At 39.8% G+C, this 17,858-nt stretch overlaps 1 protein-coding gene across 1 annotated transcript; it reads right to left on the reverse strand.

Moving 5' to 3' along the window:
- Positions 1-8,369: 8,369 nt before the first annotated feature.
- On the reverse strand, positions 8,370-17,401 carry PYGO1 (pygopus family PHD finger 1). Its single transcript, XM_067305722.1, has 3 exons — positions 17,292-17,401; positions 12,696-12,781; positions 8,370-10,812 (listed from the first exon to the last, which is right to left on the reverse strand). The coding sequence occupies exons 1-3, from the start codon at positions 17,338-17,340 to the stop codon at positions 9,691-9,693; spliced, it is 1,257 nt and encodes a 418-aa protein (XP_067161823.1). The 5' UTR covers positions 17,341-17,401; the 3' UTR covers positions 8,370-9,690.
- Positions 17,402-17,858: the final 457 nt, after the last annotated feature.

Genomic DNA, 17,858 nt, shown 5'->3' on the forward strand with positions numbered 1-17,858 from the left:
GCTAGGGGCGCTCCGCCGGCGTTGCTAGGGGATGAGGGAGCGCTTCCGCTGCTCTCCGAGAGCACTTCCGGGCTCCGCAGCGCCGCGCCCTCGACAGCCGGTCGCCGGGTCCCCAGGGCCTCGTCCAATGCGGCCCCAGGAGAGCGCGGGGCGCGGTGCAGGCTGGGAGTTGTGGTCCGCCGGGGCGGGCTAGCGAGTCCCGCCGGGAGGGCCCCAGCCGCTGCCCAAGAAACAGCACTAAAACGGGCGGCGGAAGGAAACGGGGGCAACGAAAGGCGCGCAGGGAAGGGGAGAGCCGCGCGCTCAGGCCCGCTGCAGCGGCGGGGCGGCCCGGCGGCTTCCCGGGGCCCCCGGAGCCGCCTGAGGGCCGCCTGCGCCGGGCCCTGCCGCAGAGCCGGCGCCTTGCTGACGGCTCACCGAGTCCTGAGGGAGAACAGTGCTGTTCGAGCTCTGACTGACTGCCTGGAGATGGAGGCCATCCAAGACAGCACGAGGGAAGCATTCTTCACTTTTGAAGTCCTGTAGACGGCTTAAAACAATAAAAACCATCCATGGGGCTCAAAATAACAGTGCTGATGTGAAGGAAGCTGTAAGTTTATATAAGCAAGATTAGCTGACAAAATCCTGCTATAGATGCTGATCCATTTACTTACCAAAGACACGAAGCAACGCACACGGTTCTGGTTTTCATCACTCACACCTAAACAGAGTAGGAGGGAATGCAACTCTTATTATCCAAGCACATTTCCATAAAAAAAACAGACTGTTATTAGTTTGAGAATTTCTGGTAAAAACTATCAAAAGCTGAGTACTGATTTAGCAATACACTGAAACTACCAGATGTCCCCTAAATAATTAGGTCATCCTTGCAACTCCACGCTATTGCCTTACAGAGTTCTGTCTGTTTCCTTGTCCTTATCACAAACTCCAGAGGTAATTTGCACATTGTTGCTCAACCTTTCTCAAACAAACAATAACAATATATTTGCCAAAATAAAGTCTAGGGTATAGAAGCAAGCATTTCAGGGGAATGTCGGTCAAAAGGCAAGCCAAACACATCTGGATAAATATTCGGGTATGCTCAAGTTCCCCAAAAGTATACAATTACTTGGAACTATTTGAAAAAAATCCAAAAGAACCAGAAAGTCTTGTCTTCCCCTTCTTTTTTCTAATGTGGCCAAGAGAGATTAACATTGCACACATCAGTTAAGACTTCTGATTTATCATTTAAGATTTATGTTATAACATAAAGATTTCATGTTTTAATAGCTATATTCCAAAGCAATGTTCAAGTGGTAGTGGTTACTAAGAGCTAACTACCGCTGTTCATTGCTGCAACATATAAATAGGTATCACAGAGATTTAAAACTTTCAGAGCAAGAAATGCATCCTAATTGATATGATCTCTTGATTATTCTCCACCCTCATTCACCAAGATCAATATCATCAGTTGCTTGCATGGACTGGAATCTCAGATCTGAATTAAATTCCTCATTCCAAGAACATTCAAAGGCATAAGGGAAAAAAGATTTAACTGAAAGGCAAAGTGCCTTTTATTATTTTATTTTAACTTGCATAATACAGAACTTCTGACTAATGGCACATCTGCAGCACTGAACAGGAGCCTTGCTTTCAAGTTCGGTGGAAGAAGATGAGACTTCTTTTTGTTTCTAGTTCTGTACCTAGACTTAAACAAGATGTCCTCATAAGCAGACAGATTTCAGTCTGAGAAACAGGGGAGGCAGGGGGAAATTAAAGGCTGAGGAAAGATTCTCCATGTGAAGACCAGCCTCTTCTTGTTTTAAAGAGAACACAAGACAGGCTTATTTAATATCTCTTAGTTGTTGTATTGAGAGACAATGAACTTGACACAAGTTGAGGAAAGGATGAAACGATGAACTTCTAAACATCCTTTCTGTGCCATTCTGGATTTTACAGACCTCAGTCTCCACTCTAAGAGATGGCTTTTTTCTAGAAAGAGTCTTAGTTTACTTAATGATTTCTTTTACATAACGTTATCTTCCTTGCCACCTCTGAATCCTTCCAGTTCTACTATATTAAGATTGGAGAGGCTAAAACTGCACACAGTTAAAATCCTGCTTCCCTTTTTCCTAGATGAAGTAATGGAAGAGCATTTTGTTTTTGAATCAGGGTGTTAAATAGCAGCACTGGCTAGAATGATTATAATGTAATAGTAACTCAAAATTCCCTACTAGTCCAGAATGTAGCTGTAGTCACCCAGAATGTATCCTTCAGTTTTGGAGAGTTCATTCACAGACAATAAGGAGTCTTACATCTGTTGAATGCTGTCTTCTGCTTAGGCTATCAAGGTGTTGTTTTAGTTTAATCAGTGAGAAAGTACTACACAGAAGCAGCTTATTACTTATTCCTGACAGAAAGAACACACTGTATATACAACACAGGCCATAATTATGGTTACCTATATTTTGTTCTTGAGTTACAGATAATAGCTCCAGTACCTAAGAAAAAAAAATGTCTGTTTTCTTAAGAGCTAGATCTCCAATGCAAAAATTACATATTTCACTTGGAGAATACTTACAGTAAATGTCACTATCAAATTTCTAAGTTAATGTAGCAGATTTAGCTGATATACCACATATAGAAATGGGACTGAGCAAGGTCTTGGATCAACTTTGTAGATCATGTACATACCTGCAGAAACACCACCTACTTCATATGCATTTGACATTGCTAGTTTACCTGGAAAAGGGACTGAGCTCTTGCTATGACACTTTGGCAAAATAAACCATGTGAGAATTATCGTACCAGACTAGAGGTCCATTCAGGATCTTTCTTCTGTTGGCACTAACTTGCTAGGCAAAAGTGCCAGAAACAAGGAGATAAAATACCCCCTCAAAAACTTTATTCTTAAATTGCCATCTCCTGTGCTCTGAAGGATGGAGACTTACATCCCTGTCAAATCTTATTTTACTAATACTCCTTTGGACCTTCTGGTTGTCTATATATCTACACACACACACACACACACACACACACACCCTCTTTTGGGGGTTAGCTCATTTCTAATGGCTTCAGAGGCTTTAATATATAGAAAAAAAAATCCTTTTATTAGCTTACATTTTCTTATCTTTAATTTAATAAATGACCTTTTCCCATCCTTTCTAAATTCTCTCCCCTTTCTCTTATCCATCCATATTATTAAAAAGAACAGGAATATATTCTGAGATGCTTTTTATTCCAGTGAACACTGTTTTGTGGGTGTGGCTTGGGCCCAAACTAGTTGCTTTTAAAGATTATCATTAAGGTGCTGATTCACTATGTGTTAGTTTGACATTTCAACAAACAACAGGAATAGTTTAGTATGAATTTTGCAAATTAAAATAAATAATAATTCTTTGCATAATCTCTTTCCAAATGCAGAAAGCTCTACAATCCCCGCAGCCAAACAATACCTGAGCCCTTCTCATCCTGTAAGAAAGAAATGGGGCTCAGGGTGCGAGACCTCTTCTAATCTGCTTTAAAGTTACTCTAAATTAATGCCACTACAGAACAGCAGACAACTCGACGAGAGGTAGGAGCTGTCTTTTCTGATCAATATGACCTCAAACTGTTTCTTGCCCTGGATTACACCCAATCCAAATGCACCCTCACAGGCAAAAACATTAGAAAAGTTAATCTATGCATTACATCATCTTCAGGAAATCAACAGGCAATCTCCCCACAAAAATTAGCTTTATTTTCAAAGAAACTGAAACCAGAAAACAGAAAGCAACAAAGTTACATACAGTGCTGGACAAAATCTGCCATATACATTTTCCAAGAATGGTTGATTTAGATCCTGATATATCTTCTTCTAAAGGGTCAAATATCACATCATTATTAACAAAAAATTTAAATGTCAACATTCTTAATCAGCTCATATTTTGTACTGTTTGGATGGCAGTAGATTGGTAACTTGCCTTTTTCAACTAGTCTTTAACACTGAAAGGAGAATGCCAACAAAGATACCAAGTCAGAAGGCCCTAAAGAATACAGTGTCTGTTCTAAAGGCCATATACAAAAGCTTGGTGGAGGGACTGGCTATGAAGTAAAAATCCCTCAACAACTACACATTATTTCACATTTCAGAAAAAAAAAAAAAAACACCTATCATGAAAGGCAAAGATATTAAAGAACAAGTATAGGTATAAAAAAGCTCACCCTCCTTAAATTATATGAAAGCTTAGACTGAGCCTGTTCTTTGTTAAACATCCAGGTAACAGCAGACGAGATTAGTGTCTAGGAACAGACACAACATCTCTCGTGACTCCAGTCACCAAACTGTCTCCAATACAGCAATTTCTGAAGTACAGTGCACAACCTCTGAGGGAAAAGATGAGGCTGAATCAGAAATTATTTTTGAGACACAGTTTGTTTAAACACAAAAAGGAAAACCATCATGTATGTTAAACAATAAAACAATAGGTATTCCCTATGATCTTGGTATAAGCTGTTTCTGAACCAATAAACTAAGGGCCACAGTGAATACTCTTTAAGCTACAGGCAGCACCTCAAAGGGGCTGAACACCATTCACAATTAACGTGCAACACTAGGGCATAAGGGATCCTTTATTTCCATGTAAAGCATAAGCCAACAAGAAATTATAGGAGTTCCATACAAAGAAGTGAATGTGTGTAACTCAAGATGTAGTGTAGCATAGTTATATTGCCTTAAGATTTCTGTTAAGTACACTTAATTTTCCAAATTTAAGGAAGTCTATTCTAATATAGAAAGCTTCAGACAAAACTTAGCAATTGCAGAATAATTTTAAAATACATCCAGTTCTCCATCCTCCTGCATATATCTAATCACATCCAATAGCTAAAAAATTACATGTTTTTTAAAACAAGTATGGAGCGTTAGAATAGGATGTTCACAATCATAAGCCTACTATCAAGTGTTCACTCATTTGTCAGCGGATAACATTAAAGAATTCATACTAATGTTATGGCAACAAGATGACACTGCACATAAATGCTGCATGTTCTGAAAGGTATTCAGTTTTAATTATCATGAATTGCTACCATCTATCATACCTCATTCTATGCAAGATACCAGGCCAGCTACCAATCCATAAACAATAATGTTTCATATACTTCATAGAGTAGCTTAAAACACATCATGATATGAAATAATTTGTATTACATAGTAATTTAATCCCTGGCCACAGGGTTAATGTTGGACAAAGTCTGGAAACTTTTTTCCAATTTGAATTACATACATTAACTTTGCCACACACCACAGCACTAATGCATGTATTACTTCAGACATGCTCTAATTTAAAATTAAAACAAAAAGCTGTTGCAAAAATACATGTCACCAATGTGGAACACATTCAAGATTGTATAAAAAGTACTGAACTGATATCCCAAAACAGGTATATTTAAGCAGTACATAAGGAAAGATTAGTTTTAATATGAAACAGTCATTTAAGTCACATACAACATGATAAGAAGCATGACTTCCTTTTTAAAAAAATGTTACACCAATACTTTTACTGGCAGGCAATGTTTATATATAAAATGAAAAGGATATATTTTATGCAGATGTGTATTATCTGTGTTAAGTTGGAAGAAAGAAAAATGTTAAAGAGGTGCTACATTTGAACACCACTGATCTTGCAAAAATCTCAAATCACAAAAAGCATTTTACCTAAGAATATCTAAAAAAAGCCATGGGTCCAGAACTGCAAAGACTTCAAAGTGGTCTTGGCTTTGTGCATGCAGTTCTACTGACTTCATTAAGAATTCTCACATGCTTGAAGTTAAGCCCGAAGTGTGCTTAGAGAATTAGTGCTTAGTCAAAAAAATCAGAAGTGGCAAAGTATGTTCCTGTTTGAGCAGCCCAAAATATAATAACAAAATTATACTTTTGTTTTAAATAGAGCAAACTTATCATATTACCTTTTAATTCTTTAGTATCTTTCATCTGAAGATCTCAAATAATTACTAATCCTCTAAACACCCTTGGGAAGTAAGCTTTAGTCCAATCTTATGAAAGAACAGATGGAGGCACAAACAGTTAACCTCTTTGCCTCAAGCTGCACAAGGGATCAGTAAAACAGCAAGAAACAGGATTTTTGATACCCGGTTTCTAGCCTATAAGCAGCACTGCCACTTACTCTGACACTAATAACGAGTATTTTAAAAGGTTAAATTACATATTTTCTCATTTAAAACTGGTCTCTGGCAAAAAGCAAGTATGCCAGTATTAAGGGCTGTTCAATCCAGTTATAGCTGTTTACTTCAGCCTAGGGAGAAAAGCAGGGGGGGGGGGGGGGGGCGGGTAGCACAGACTACACTTACAAGCATGACAGAGAGCTGTTTAAAAAGGACACAGGCATTTCCCACAAAAATCTTCAGGTTTGTAAGATTTACAAAATCTTTGCAATATTTTGGTGTGCAGCACCAGTGCAGTCTGAATCACTAATAACGAAAGAATCACATGATAGTTCAATACAAATTGTTTCATGTAGAGTATTACAAAAACTCACCTATTCTAATCAGCCCTCCCTCCCTCCCTCCCATCAACCCTTCTATAACTAATTTCTAATTCTACCCAGCTGACATTTTCCTATTACCTTACTAATAAGACATGATTGCTGTTTTTCCTGTGCATACTTGAACTACTGCTAGTCAATACATCCAGAGAAAAAACGAAGTGTAATTCTCTCTCTAGGTAAAGAATCCAGGTATACCAAGAGCGTATCAGTAGGGCAAGCATATTGGCTAGATGATTTTTTGAGATCCTGTTCAGTCCTATTTCTATGATCAGTGCTGTAAGAAGTTTTGTTTTGTTTTATTTGATATTTTAAAAGTGGCATTTACTAATGCCTTGAATTTGTAAGTTAATATATGCAGAAAATTCACTGGGTTACAAACCCAACATGGTACCAGTTTAGAAAAACTGAAATCATTTGTTAGAATAACTTTCACAAATACACAATTTAGGCCTTATAAAATTATATTCCAGTAATTTTTTTAAGTTCATAAGAACACTATATTTGTATTCTAATGTCTTGCTAACTAATATAGAAAGCACTTACCTAACGACATAGGATTGATTGAAAAGATTTCAAGAAATACATAGCTATTTTAAATATAGTGTCTGCTCCAAAATCTTAAAACATTAATTGGACTTCTGAGAACAAATGCCCTGAAACATCTTCTCACGTTAGGAATTGGGGGCAGGGGTGTAGGGTATTGTGAACAGCATGCTTGGATAATAGTATCATCACCAGATCTTCTACTGAATTTCCGAACATTGAGACAAAATTCTGATTTGATTTACATTGCTGTAATTCAGAACCAGCTCCATAAGCTTCACAGTGCAAATTGTTGCAACAGGAATAATTCTATTTCCCACAGGAACAAACTTATCTAAACAAGGTTTGGTTTAGCTTCTACTTTAGATACCAAAAGGAAATTCTAACTGAAGTCAATCAGTTACTAGGAAAACTACTGAAGACATTTCTTCAGAGTTAGTTTCTTTTTTTTGTTGTTTTGTGTTTTTTTTTTTTTAATATAACACCCCTAACAAAACAAAACTAAGTTTAATCTCTGTACTAAACAAAGCAAATAGTGCTGAAAACAGAAGCCCTGAATCTGCATTACGCTTTCTTTATGTCTCCATACAGGAAATCCTCAAGATACGAATTGTCTCGTTCACACTTTGGACGTTATTTCCTCTTTCCTGATGAGGGGTAAGACACAAACGAGGAGGATACTGCACTTAATGTTTCTCTGGTAAAAGATGGTATATAAAACTTCTCCATATTAAAATAAAAGGGTTATGTATATCTGCAGAAAGAGAAATGCATCTCCCAGGAAAGTTTATTACTACAGTAGAGCCCATTTAATTCAAACACAAAGGTGAACTGGCAAGCAGCAATTATTTTTCACTCATTAGCACACCTTACCGTAAAAACTACCTTTATATATACACATTTGTATTCTATATAGGCTCTTACATTACTCATCACCACAGATCTGAACACCACCTACCACATTAAGGAATATGACTAGTACCTCTAATGCTTGCAATATGATTTAGTTTTCAAATGACTGGCAATTAAAACTTCCCATCAGTGGTGAGTATTATGAGCAGAGTCTGTTATCAGAGTACCACCTTTTATTAAGTAAAACCAAACAAATAACACCAAAAAAACCCCCTTCTTTCTACAGAAAAACTCATTTTCAATTGCATATACAACTTTACCAAACTAGTCGCTTAGGCTAAAATGTTCAAGGCTAGATGCTCACCCATATTAACCAAAAAAAAAAAAAAAAAAAATCAGTTATTTGAGATCAAGAATACAATCAAATTACCTATATTAAAAAGGAATTCTTACAATCACACATGAGGCTCTAGTGCCATTCATGCTTTTTAGTAGGATTTCAAGTTTAGCAAAGAAGCTAAACTTCCAATTACTCACTCTTGATACGCGGTAAACTCGCATCCCTTAATGTGAGTTGTTTTTTTCTTCACCCTAGATTTTTCTTGTTTTTCCCCAAAACTGAAAGACTGGCTAAGGCAGTGGTGAGATTTCAGTTTTAAGATTTTGCTGGCCAAATTATCTTGCAGTTCAGTCTGTGCTGAGCACACTCCATTCCTTCACACCCTTCTTCATGCCAGGTGGTCTGTGTAAGCTCAGGATGACTGAGCAGGCTCTAGTTCAAAGCCCTAGGAGATGGGCAGGACTTTCTCTACATTAGTTCATTCACAATTCTTGGGCAGCACCAAAGCTGGAGACGAGAACTATCAATGAGAAAGGAGCAGAGGTGCATAACTGAACAATGACAACAGAAGCAGAGACTGTACCCTGACGTGTATGCTTAAGATAAATGAATTAAGGTTGCATATGCAACCCTAGTTTTGGTATTCTCTAGATTTAAAGCATTGGACTTTGTAAGCTTGATCTTTTCCAACTTTTTAAATGCCAACGTATTTGTAACTATTTCTAAGTAGTGCAAGACCTTGCAGGAGTCCTCAGCAATTAAGTATTTGCTGAGAAGTCAAAGAGCTCATTGCCTTTTCAAGGAAATATAAAGGTATGAGAGTTAGTGGGCTCCATTGTGTTGCTAGGCATGAAGTCAAATATAAAAATAGTGTTAATGCATTATTTAAAAAAGAAGATTCAGTTATTTGACATATGAAGTCCTCTGTATTTATCCCTAAAATAAAAACCATTAGTACAGCACATTTCTCCATGTCACCTCCACTACCTTCAAAGAAAGGTTAGCAAGAATATCAGTAATGGACATTCACCAATAATAATAATAAAAGTAATGAGCACCTGCAAGTATAGTACCATCAAAACTGAGCACTAAGTGCTAGTTTTAGTTAACATGCTAACACTAGTGAATAGAGGCTATTCACACAGGCACGTTTCTGCCTTCAATAAAATTCTGAATGCACATCCTCCTTCTGATCAGATGTCAGTTATGTTTTACAAGATCAAGTGTTTCTTGTTTCTGATTAAACAGTAGAACATTTGCACACCTAAAACTAAGAGTACCAAAACTGAGATGTAAGTTTTAATGAAAACAGATTAAGGAAAAAAGATAATAGCAATCAAACAGAACTGATTGTCTGCAGAAAGTGAAATACCCAATTTGTAACCAAACCTTTGTAACAAGTATTTCAGCCACTACCACCAATTCATGTTGTTAGCCATCCGTATTCAATGCAGGTGGTCCTGCAGTTTCCCTTGTGCGCATTAACTGGACATCCTTGTCAGCCATACATGTATCACAGCCCCATACTGCTGATGCTTCTGCTGTAAGCAGGCCATAAGCTGACTCAGTCATGCCTGTGCAGATTCGATGAAACCATTTTTGACAAGAGGCTTCACATAAGATGGCATCCTGGTCATCGTTAACTTCATGTGTACAAATTCCACATGGATAGACTGGTTCAGAGGATGAGTGACCATGACGACTGGGATGAAGGGGCGTTTTGCTGCTCTTTTCAGAGTTACATCCTTCAGTGGTACCTCGAGGCTGGCGGGACTTACTCTGAGTCCCATTTGAATGACCAGGGTTAGTGTTTTCAGCACTATTAGAATGGCTGTTATCCTGATTTACCACATTGTTTCGAGTAACATTTTTTAGGTCACTGTTACCTTGACTTACAATGTCCTCTGTCCTGTGATGATGCTGATGAGTAGCAGTGTTCTGGCTGGATGCTTTGCTTGCACCTTGACTAAAGTCTTGCTTTTGTGCCGATGATTTTGTCTGGCTGTAAGTGTTTGGTGGAGGAACAAAAGAATGGTTTGAATCTAGCTGAGAATTTGGGAAATTTTGATTATTTCCAGGACCAAAGTTAGATGGCACATCAGGGTGAGGTATCTGACTAGAATGACCAAAGTTCTCAGCAGGATTTGGTCTGAAATGTTGACCAGGAATACTGACATTTTGATTTATCTGACCACCACTGTAAGGTGGTTGATTCCCAAAACCTGGGTTATCATGTGGACCGAAGCTGAAAGAGTGGGGTCGACTAAAACCCATTCCCACAGGGTTTTGAGGAAGGGGGTGTGGCTGGTTTCTGAGAGAATAAGAACCACCATATGGCGAGGACACTCTGGGCAGCATGTGAGGTGGCATTCTGAAAGTGTTATAGCCTCCAAAGCCAGGATAACCAGGATTACTAAAATATGGATTTCCTGAAGGAAGTGGTTTATAAGACACAGTATTATAGTTGTCATCAAATGGATTTGCAGCTACAAGGTGGTCAGAGCTTGGATTCGGCGGTGGAGCATATTCAGATGGAGGAGGAAACGATGATCCCTAAAAATATTTTAAATACAACATTTTAATTAGTTTTAATATGTCTCTGCAAGAAGACCAACCACAAAGGTCCTGGATTAGCAGCACTACTGCTGAAAGTACCATTCAGCTGTTATGTAAAGCTCACCACTGTACCCTGCCAGGCTATCTGAAATTTCAGTGGGGAGGCAAGAGATGAGTTTGGGTCCCAGATAACAGTGATTTATAGTAATTTATATACCATAAAAATAGTATATAAAATTAGTATATAAATTACAGTAGTTTATATACTATAAAAATAGTATAGTATTTTAAGAATTGTGCAGATGCACAACCATGCTGCTGAAAATACTACTTAATGTATAACTTCTGTTTCTTCATCTTTTACTCCAGAAAAGAGGAACAGAGAAAACAATGTGTTATTTAAACATACATGCACAAAATGTTTCAAATGCTTTAAAGAGCAGATTTGGAGCATTTCCTTAGTTTAATTTGGGGATCAATTTACTGAATATACACCTCTTAAGACACCCCACTTCTGTAAGGATATACACATGTAAAATACTAATGTTACTATATTTCCCCCCCCCCCAAAAAAAAAAAAGTATATAGGAGTCTGCATATGGGAATTTTCTATCTTCTATGTACCAGATAAAGGTGCCCCCTCTGCCTATGAGCATTCAGTGGTTGTCAGGATGGTCCGGACAGTATCATCAGTAGGCATAAAAATACAAAGAATTTTGGTTACAAGGAATAATCATATGTTTTGGAGCTCAGAGGCTGCTTAAATGTCATCAGAGTGGCTATACAATTGAATCTCATTCTAGACTAGCCTGTGGGGAACATCTAGCCAGTTCACTCTCACCTCTGTCCCTGATGCTACCTGTACTCACAGAATGTGCATTTCACCCTAAGTTTTGATAACCAAAGACTGAAGAAAATTCTTTTTCCCCATGTTTCTACTGTCCTGAAAGTTTTGAACATGGTAAGAGAAGACAAGAAACTAATCTGTTCTCTCTACAGTTATCATCATTCCAGAGCAGAGGAAAGCTCACCAACAGAGAGATCCGAAAGCCTGAAATTATCTCAGAGCAGGTTTCACCATGACTATTTTAAAACAACAACAACAACAAAAAATTAAGAAAACAGATCCTCATCTAAATGGAATCTGGATAGGCCTAACAGAAAGTGATAGTTTGACCTGTGTAAATAAAATTACTCTCATTGGGCAGTACAAAATTAACAGATACTCTCATTCATACAGCTGAATGAACACAAAGAAAAATTCTGCGTTATAGGTATCTAATTGCTTTACATGTTTTGTAGCTAGGCTTCCTTTTCTGGAAATAGCAACTATATAGAAATGCCAAATTGTAGAGATTCACTGGAAAGGAGCCGAACCTGCCGCATAGCTTTTGCTTGAAAAGCGCTTGGAAAATATGCCAAAAGCTTGATCGAAACATTAAACTGTACAGATCCATTAGCTGTATTAGCCATTACACATATAGGAGTAAGGGTAAGAAGAAAAGTAGTCTCATGGCAGCTAATCATTTTGTACAGGTTTCTACCAATGGTTACGAAGTCATTAAAATAAAATGTGTCTCAGAATCAAATCCATATGGTCAAACACAGTCATTTCAGTCTCACTGCACTCCTCCCTTTATAGGACTTTGGCAACCTACAGAGATCTAAAATAACTTTGATGAGAGTAACTAGGGTTATGAAGTTTCATAAAGATGACAAGAGAGTGGAGATTTCAACTTAGCATTTACATAAAAAATATTTTAGTAATGCTTCTATTTCTGAGAATAGACTGATATTCTGAACAGTGAGACAGTCATATTAGCAAACAACATCTGAGTACACTATTTATTAAGAAATCAAAAGAACCAGAGACAATTTACCTGTGTATTTGCTTTGCGCTTTTTCTTATCAGGGCTTCCAAGCTGTACTCCGGGTCCTCCTAACCCATCCAATCCACTGTCACCACCTACAAAATTTCAATCAGTGCAATACTGCATTAGTTTCCTTACAGACTGTACTTTAAGTCTTTGTCTGTCACATCAACAGACAGCCATTACAAATACTGAACTTTCATTAATTCTGGTGCCTTGCATTACAAGCCCTCAAGGAGCATACCTGGAGGTAAAAGGTAGCATATCTCATATACAGCTATCCAATGCCATTAGGACTCCAATGTCCGATTCACACTCATTACAGTTAGAATAAATATTTCCATTTACTTTATGTTTATCAGTCCCTCCGTTCTTAACATCTCTTCTTCACTAGTCAGAAGTATTTCTTATTTGCATAAAACTTTCAAGCCAACTGCTTAAAACCATGCCTAAGATTCACCACCTATTTAACCTACACAGACATGGCATTCATCAGCCTCATTCTACCAACCCACAACAGTATGTTACAATATGCCGAGAAGGAAAAAAAGCAAACAGTAGCAGATCTATGAAAGAAAACCACTGAAAACTTGCCATATTGTTTAGACAGATCTCCAGTTTATCAGATCTAAATTTCTTTAAATGCAAGACTTCAAACAAAAAGACACCTGCCAAAAATAATGAGACGGGTTCACTTAGATTCTGCCCTCCTGTGCAGAAAACTCATAGAATAATTAAGCACTGCCACTCTGGCACAAAAAGAGATAAAGAATGCTCATTTTACAGATCACTTGATTTCACTTTGAGCAATACAAAGAAATATCTATCCTTGACATGACACTCATCTCCACCTTTCATAAGAGTGGGACAAGCTCCAAAAGTTGTATAAATCATGACTTTCATTTTTAAAAATCTAATAAGACTATAGAGAAAAAGAAGAGATTCTAGTACATTCCTCATTATCCCAGTAGGTTTGCCTTTGTGGGGTTCAAGTCAATTTGCCTTCATTTGGGAATGTAAAGATGACCCTTGAGCCAAAGTATAAAAATCACTTTCAGATGATACAAAAGCAACACATTAAGATATTAACATCATTACATTAACAAACTGTATGTTATTACAGTTTTCTCTGGGCCTATTAAAATAATAGCTTGTTTACTTAAAAAACATATATAGAGAGAAAAATTATTCTTTGTTACTGAGAACAGTAAAATGTCAGCAACAGAACATAAAAATTGTAATATTATTTGTTTAAAACTCATATTGAAAATACAAGTCAAATGTTATCAAGATACATGCTGCTGCACACACAGATTTCTCTATTACCAAAAACAACCTGAAGATAACTGTGAATTACGGATAGTGTTATGCAAAGAAGCATAATGTATAACATTAAACAGCTCTACATTAGACAAGTATGCCCAGCAGATAGTTAAACCAGCTTTAGGACTGTACAGTAAAGTAACACCAAATCTCCCACATAGAGAAGAACTAGACCTATCGTATACAAACTAGAATATCCAAGAGTTATTTCAAGTACTGCTGATGAAAGGATGCCTGTAACTACCTATTGAGACAGATTTTCACTCCTAGCACCCCCCCACACACACACACTTTTTTTTTTTTCCTCTGGACTGAAGAGGTTTCAGGGAAATTACCAGTCCTACCTCCAATAAAAATCCAGCCCTGCCTCTACTTTAATAAGTTCTGTTTAGCTTTGGCTGTTGCTGCTGAAATTTAATCTCATTTTTTATATATGTAATTCCCAAAACATTTCATTACTCATTCAGAAGATAAATGGACATCCCAAATCAACAGCTATCATTACTGGCAAATTTTAAGCCTGAATTTCAAAGACTATGACATGAAGTCTTGATCATGTTCCGAAAATAAATTCATGTTTGAGCATAATGTATCACAGTACAACCTACCATGAGGGTAACTGGGGATTACTCTGAAACAGAGGTCCTTTTTGCCTTGCTTTAGAATGCAGAATTCTGCACATACTTCAGAGTGCTATGAAGCACTGCAACCCCATTAATATAGATAAATAATCACCGTATAAATTATATACAAATGTCCCTTAACTTTCAACCCTATAAATCATCTGCCTGGTAAACTCGTAGCTCTAAACTCTCCCCACAGTTTCCATCATCTTCTTCTCTAGGATTCTTATAAGCATATCCTAACTTCAAAGGGACAGTATTGTGAATCCCCATCTTCGCAACCGCATAAAGTGTTCTCCTGTTTATGGCACTGTACTGCTGATAGCAAAAATATTACAAATATTTAAATTTCTTGTAATTAAATTCAACAGCTAGTAACACATAAATTAATAAGTTTACGACCAAGTAGAATGCTGAGGACCATATTAAAGTGCTCACTGTTTTATGTTATTATAACTTAAAACTTTATAAAATTAAGTATAAATTTATTCTCTGGGATCTGATCCTTCAAATATGTAAGCATATAAATATTAGAATTCCAGTGATAATTCCCAGTCATTTCCATACGGATTACTTACGTGAGTAAAGCCACTCCTATGCCTAGGTTTGCAGGACTGGGTACTATGTATGAAAACGAACAAAGCTTTTGTATTTTCAGTTCTCACTGTGTGAGGCCAATGATTTAAGTTAACCCTATGAATTTATATTTCCCCTATGGATTTTATAATGATTTAATTTATACATGAAAGGAAATTGAATGTTAGTCCTAGCACACCTCCAAAAAAGAGTGAATAAGGGTTATTTTCATGCAGCCAAAATAAACTTTCCTGAAAGTCACTTTTGATACCTACCACACAGACTTTTCATTAAAATGGGTACTGAGCATTTCAGAACGTTGTGATATTTGCACTAATTGGTCAAAAAATTATTTTTATCATTTGAGACTAGTTTTCCAGGAAAAAAAAAATGCTCTTTTTGTCTGAGACATCATATATATAGATGAATTTAGAGATAAAAATACGTATCTGGTAACTATTCCTCTTTTGCATTATGGATAAAAGGTATTTCAGCCATTTGAGTTTGTGAAATTCAGAGGGATAAGTCCCATATTCTCTTCAATTTCAGATATGCATATACACAAGATAGACATTTCCAGTTTTAGTCAGAAGAACTGAAATTTGCAGTTTAGTTTACGCATGAACAGATTATCATTTTGTATATAATATGCGCTGTACTTAATATACTGCGAATAAACCATGGACTTAAGATTCATACCCACTGACAAACCCCTCTAGATTTTTACAGGATGGGTGCCACAGTCTTTTTACATTGTGCTTTATCTAAGTAAGAATGTTTTCCCAAGAAATATAAATGGCCAATTATACTTTCAAACAGGAAGCTAAAAGAGTCTAATTTTAATCAGGTTTAGTGAGCCTATCCTGTGGCCCTGATCCTGTAAACAGTTTTGATATTAAGCAGTAATCCCATTGAACTCAATGGGTAACTCAGGCATGTGAAACTCTGTATGTGCTTAAATATTTGCAGAATCAGGGCTTGAGAGTGGAGGAGTTTAATGAATCCCAGTCTCCTTTGTAACACTGCTGCATATTTCCATTCTCAAGGCTGCAAAACAGCTGTTACTAGAATAGTTTTAGAAAAGTGAACTGCAAATCAATGGCAGTATGCATAGCAGAATCCTCACCTTTCCCCACTTAACACAACCATAAAAAGCTTAAAACATCAAGAACAATAGAATTCCAGGGGCAAAGCGGGAGCGGAGAGAAGAGAAGCAATAAATACCAGGTTTTATAATTTCGCCACAATTTTCATCCAACTAGGTAATCCTACCGTCTTCCATTATTTCATTCAGGGATATATTTCTGCTTTTAATCACTGTAAGGATACAACTACCATAGTTGCTACTGCCCTTTAAAGTCCGTTGTGCAGCCGAAAACAGGAGAGATATCGTTTATCTACCCTTTTCCCGATGCATTTCAAAGAAATGCGTACTCCAAAGCTCACTAGAGCCGTACAACGGCACTGTTAATAAAACAAACAAAAAAAAAATCGGGAAATTTTTCGCGTGGCAAAAAGAAAAAAAAGGGAATCCCGACTAAAATCAAATACTAGACCAACATTCAAGGGTGAAGGAGTGAAAACCCAAGTGTAATTTATGGGCTCTGCATCAACACTACCTCGGACATGTGGCACAGCCGACGTATTCCCTTGCACCAACAGTATGCACACTGCATACTAATAGGCAGCACCTCCCGAAAAACAGCACGGCAGCAACCGCGCACCGCCCGGCCCCGCGCCCGCACCGAGCCCCGACTTCTGCATTCCGAGGCCCGGCGGCGGCGGGCGCCTGGGGGCCGGGCCGGGCCGGGCCCCGCCGTGCAAACTTAGCGCGGCTCCGGCGCCGCCCGGCCCCGCCGCCGCCGCCGCCGCCGCGGGGACCGGCCCGCGCCGCGCGGGGGGCGGCAGCCGGCAACGGGGCGCCCCGATCCCGGCCCCGGCGGGCTGGGGAGCCCGGCGGGCGGCGGCGCTCGGGGCCGGCCGGTGCGCGCATCCCGCGGCGCTGCGCGGCCGGCCGGCCAGCCGCCCTCCTCCTCCTCCCCCCGGGAGTTAGGCCCCGGCGGCCGCCCCGGCCTCCCCGCACCTCGGGATCTCTTCAGCGCGATGGGGTCCTTCTCCTGTTCCGCTGACATTACAGACCGCGGCGCATGGCTCCCAGGGCGGCAGGAATCGGGGCTCTTTGATGCTGCTGCCGCCGCCGCCGCCGCCGGCCCGCACCCCGCCCCCGCCGCCCCCGCCTCCTCCGCCGCCACCCCCGCCCGCCGCTGCCGTAGCCGCCGCCGCCCCAGCCGCGGAGCCGCCAGACTTTGCAAAGTTTGGGAGCGGGAGGGCGCCGCGGCGGCCCTGCGGCGGCGGCGGCCGGGCGAGGCGGGCCGCGGCGAGCGGCGGGCCGCGGCCGGCGCCGCCTGCGGGCTACGCGGGGGCCCGCGGAGCGCCGCGCCGGCCCCCGCCGGCTGCGCGCACCCGCCTCACTCGGCTCCCGCCGCCGGCGCCGCCAGGCCCCGCGGCCCCGCACAGCGCCCCCTGCGGGGACCAGCGCCGCTCGCCGCGCCGGCCCTCCCGGCGGGCCGCAGCGGGGGACGGCGGGGCTGCGGCGGGGCGTCCCGCGCCCTCCGCGGCCCTGCCGTGGACGCGGCCCTTCCCGCGGGGC

Source organism: Apteryx mantelli, chromosome 15 (genome assembly GCF_036417845.1).
Source record: "Apteryx mantelli isolate bAptMan1 chromosome 15, bAptMan1.hap1, whole genome shotgun sequence".
NCBI lineage: Eukaryota > Metazoa > Chordata > Aves > Apterygiformes > Apterygidae > Apteryx > Apteryx mantelli.

Bases quoted from the DNA above. Each gene is read 5' to 3' on its own strand.
- PYGO1 (XM_067305722.1), bottom strand. From the start codon at position 17,340: ATGTCAGCGGAACAGGAGAAGGACCCCATCGCGCTGAAGAGATCCCGA. The intron at 12,782-17,291 runs GTGCGGGGAGGC...GAAATTTTGTAG, and splicing joins CGCGCTGAAGAGATCCCGAG to GTGGTGACAGTGGATTGGAT. The intron at 10,813-12,695 runs GTAAATTGTCTC...AAATATTTTTAG, and splicing joins AGCGCAAAGCAAATACACAG to GGATCATCGTTTCCTCCTCC.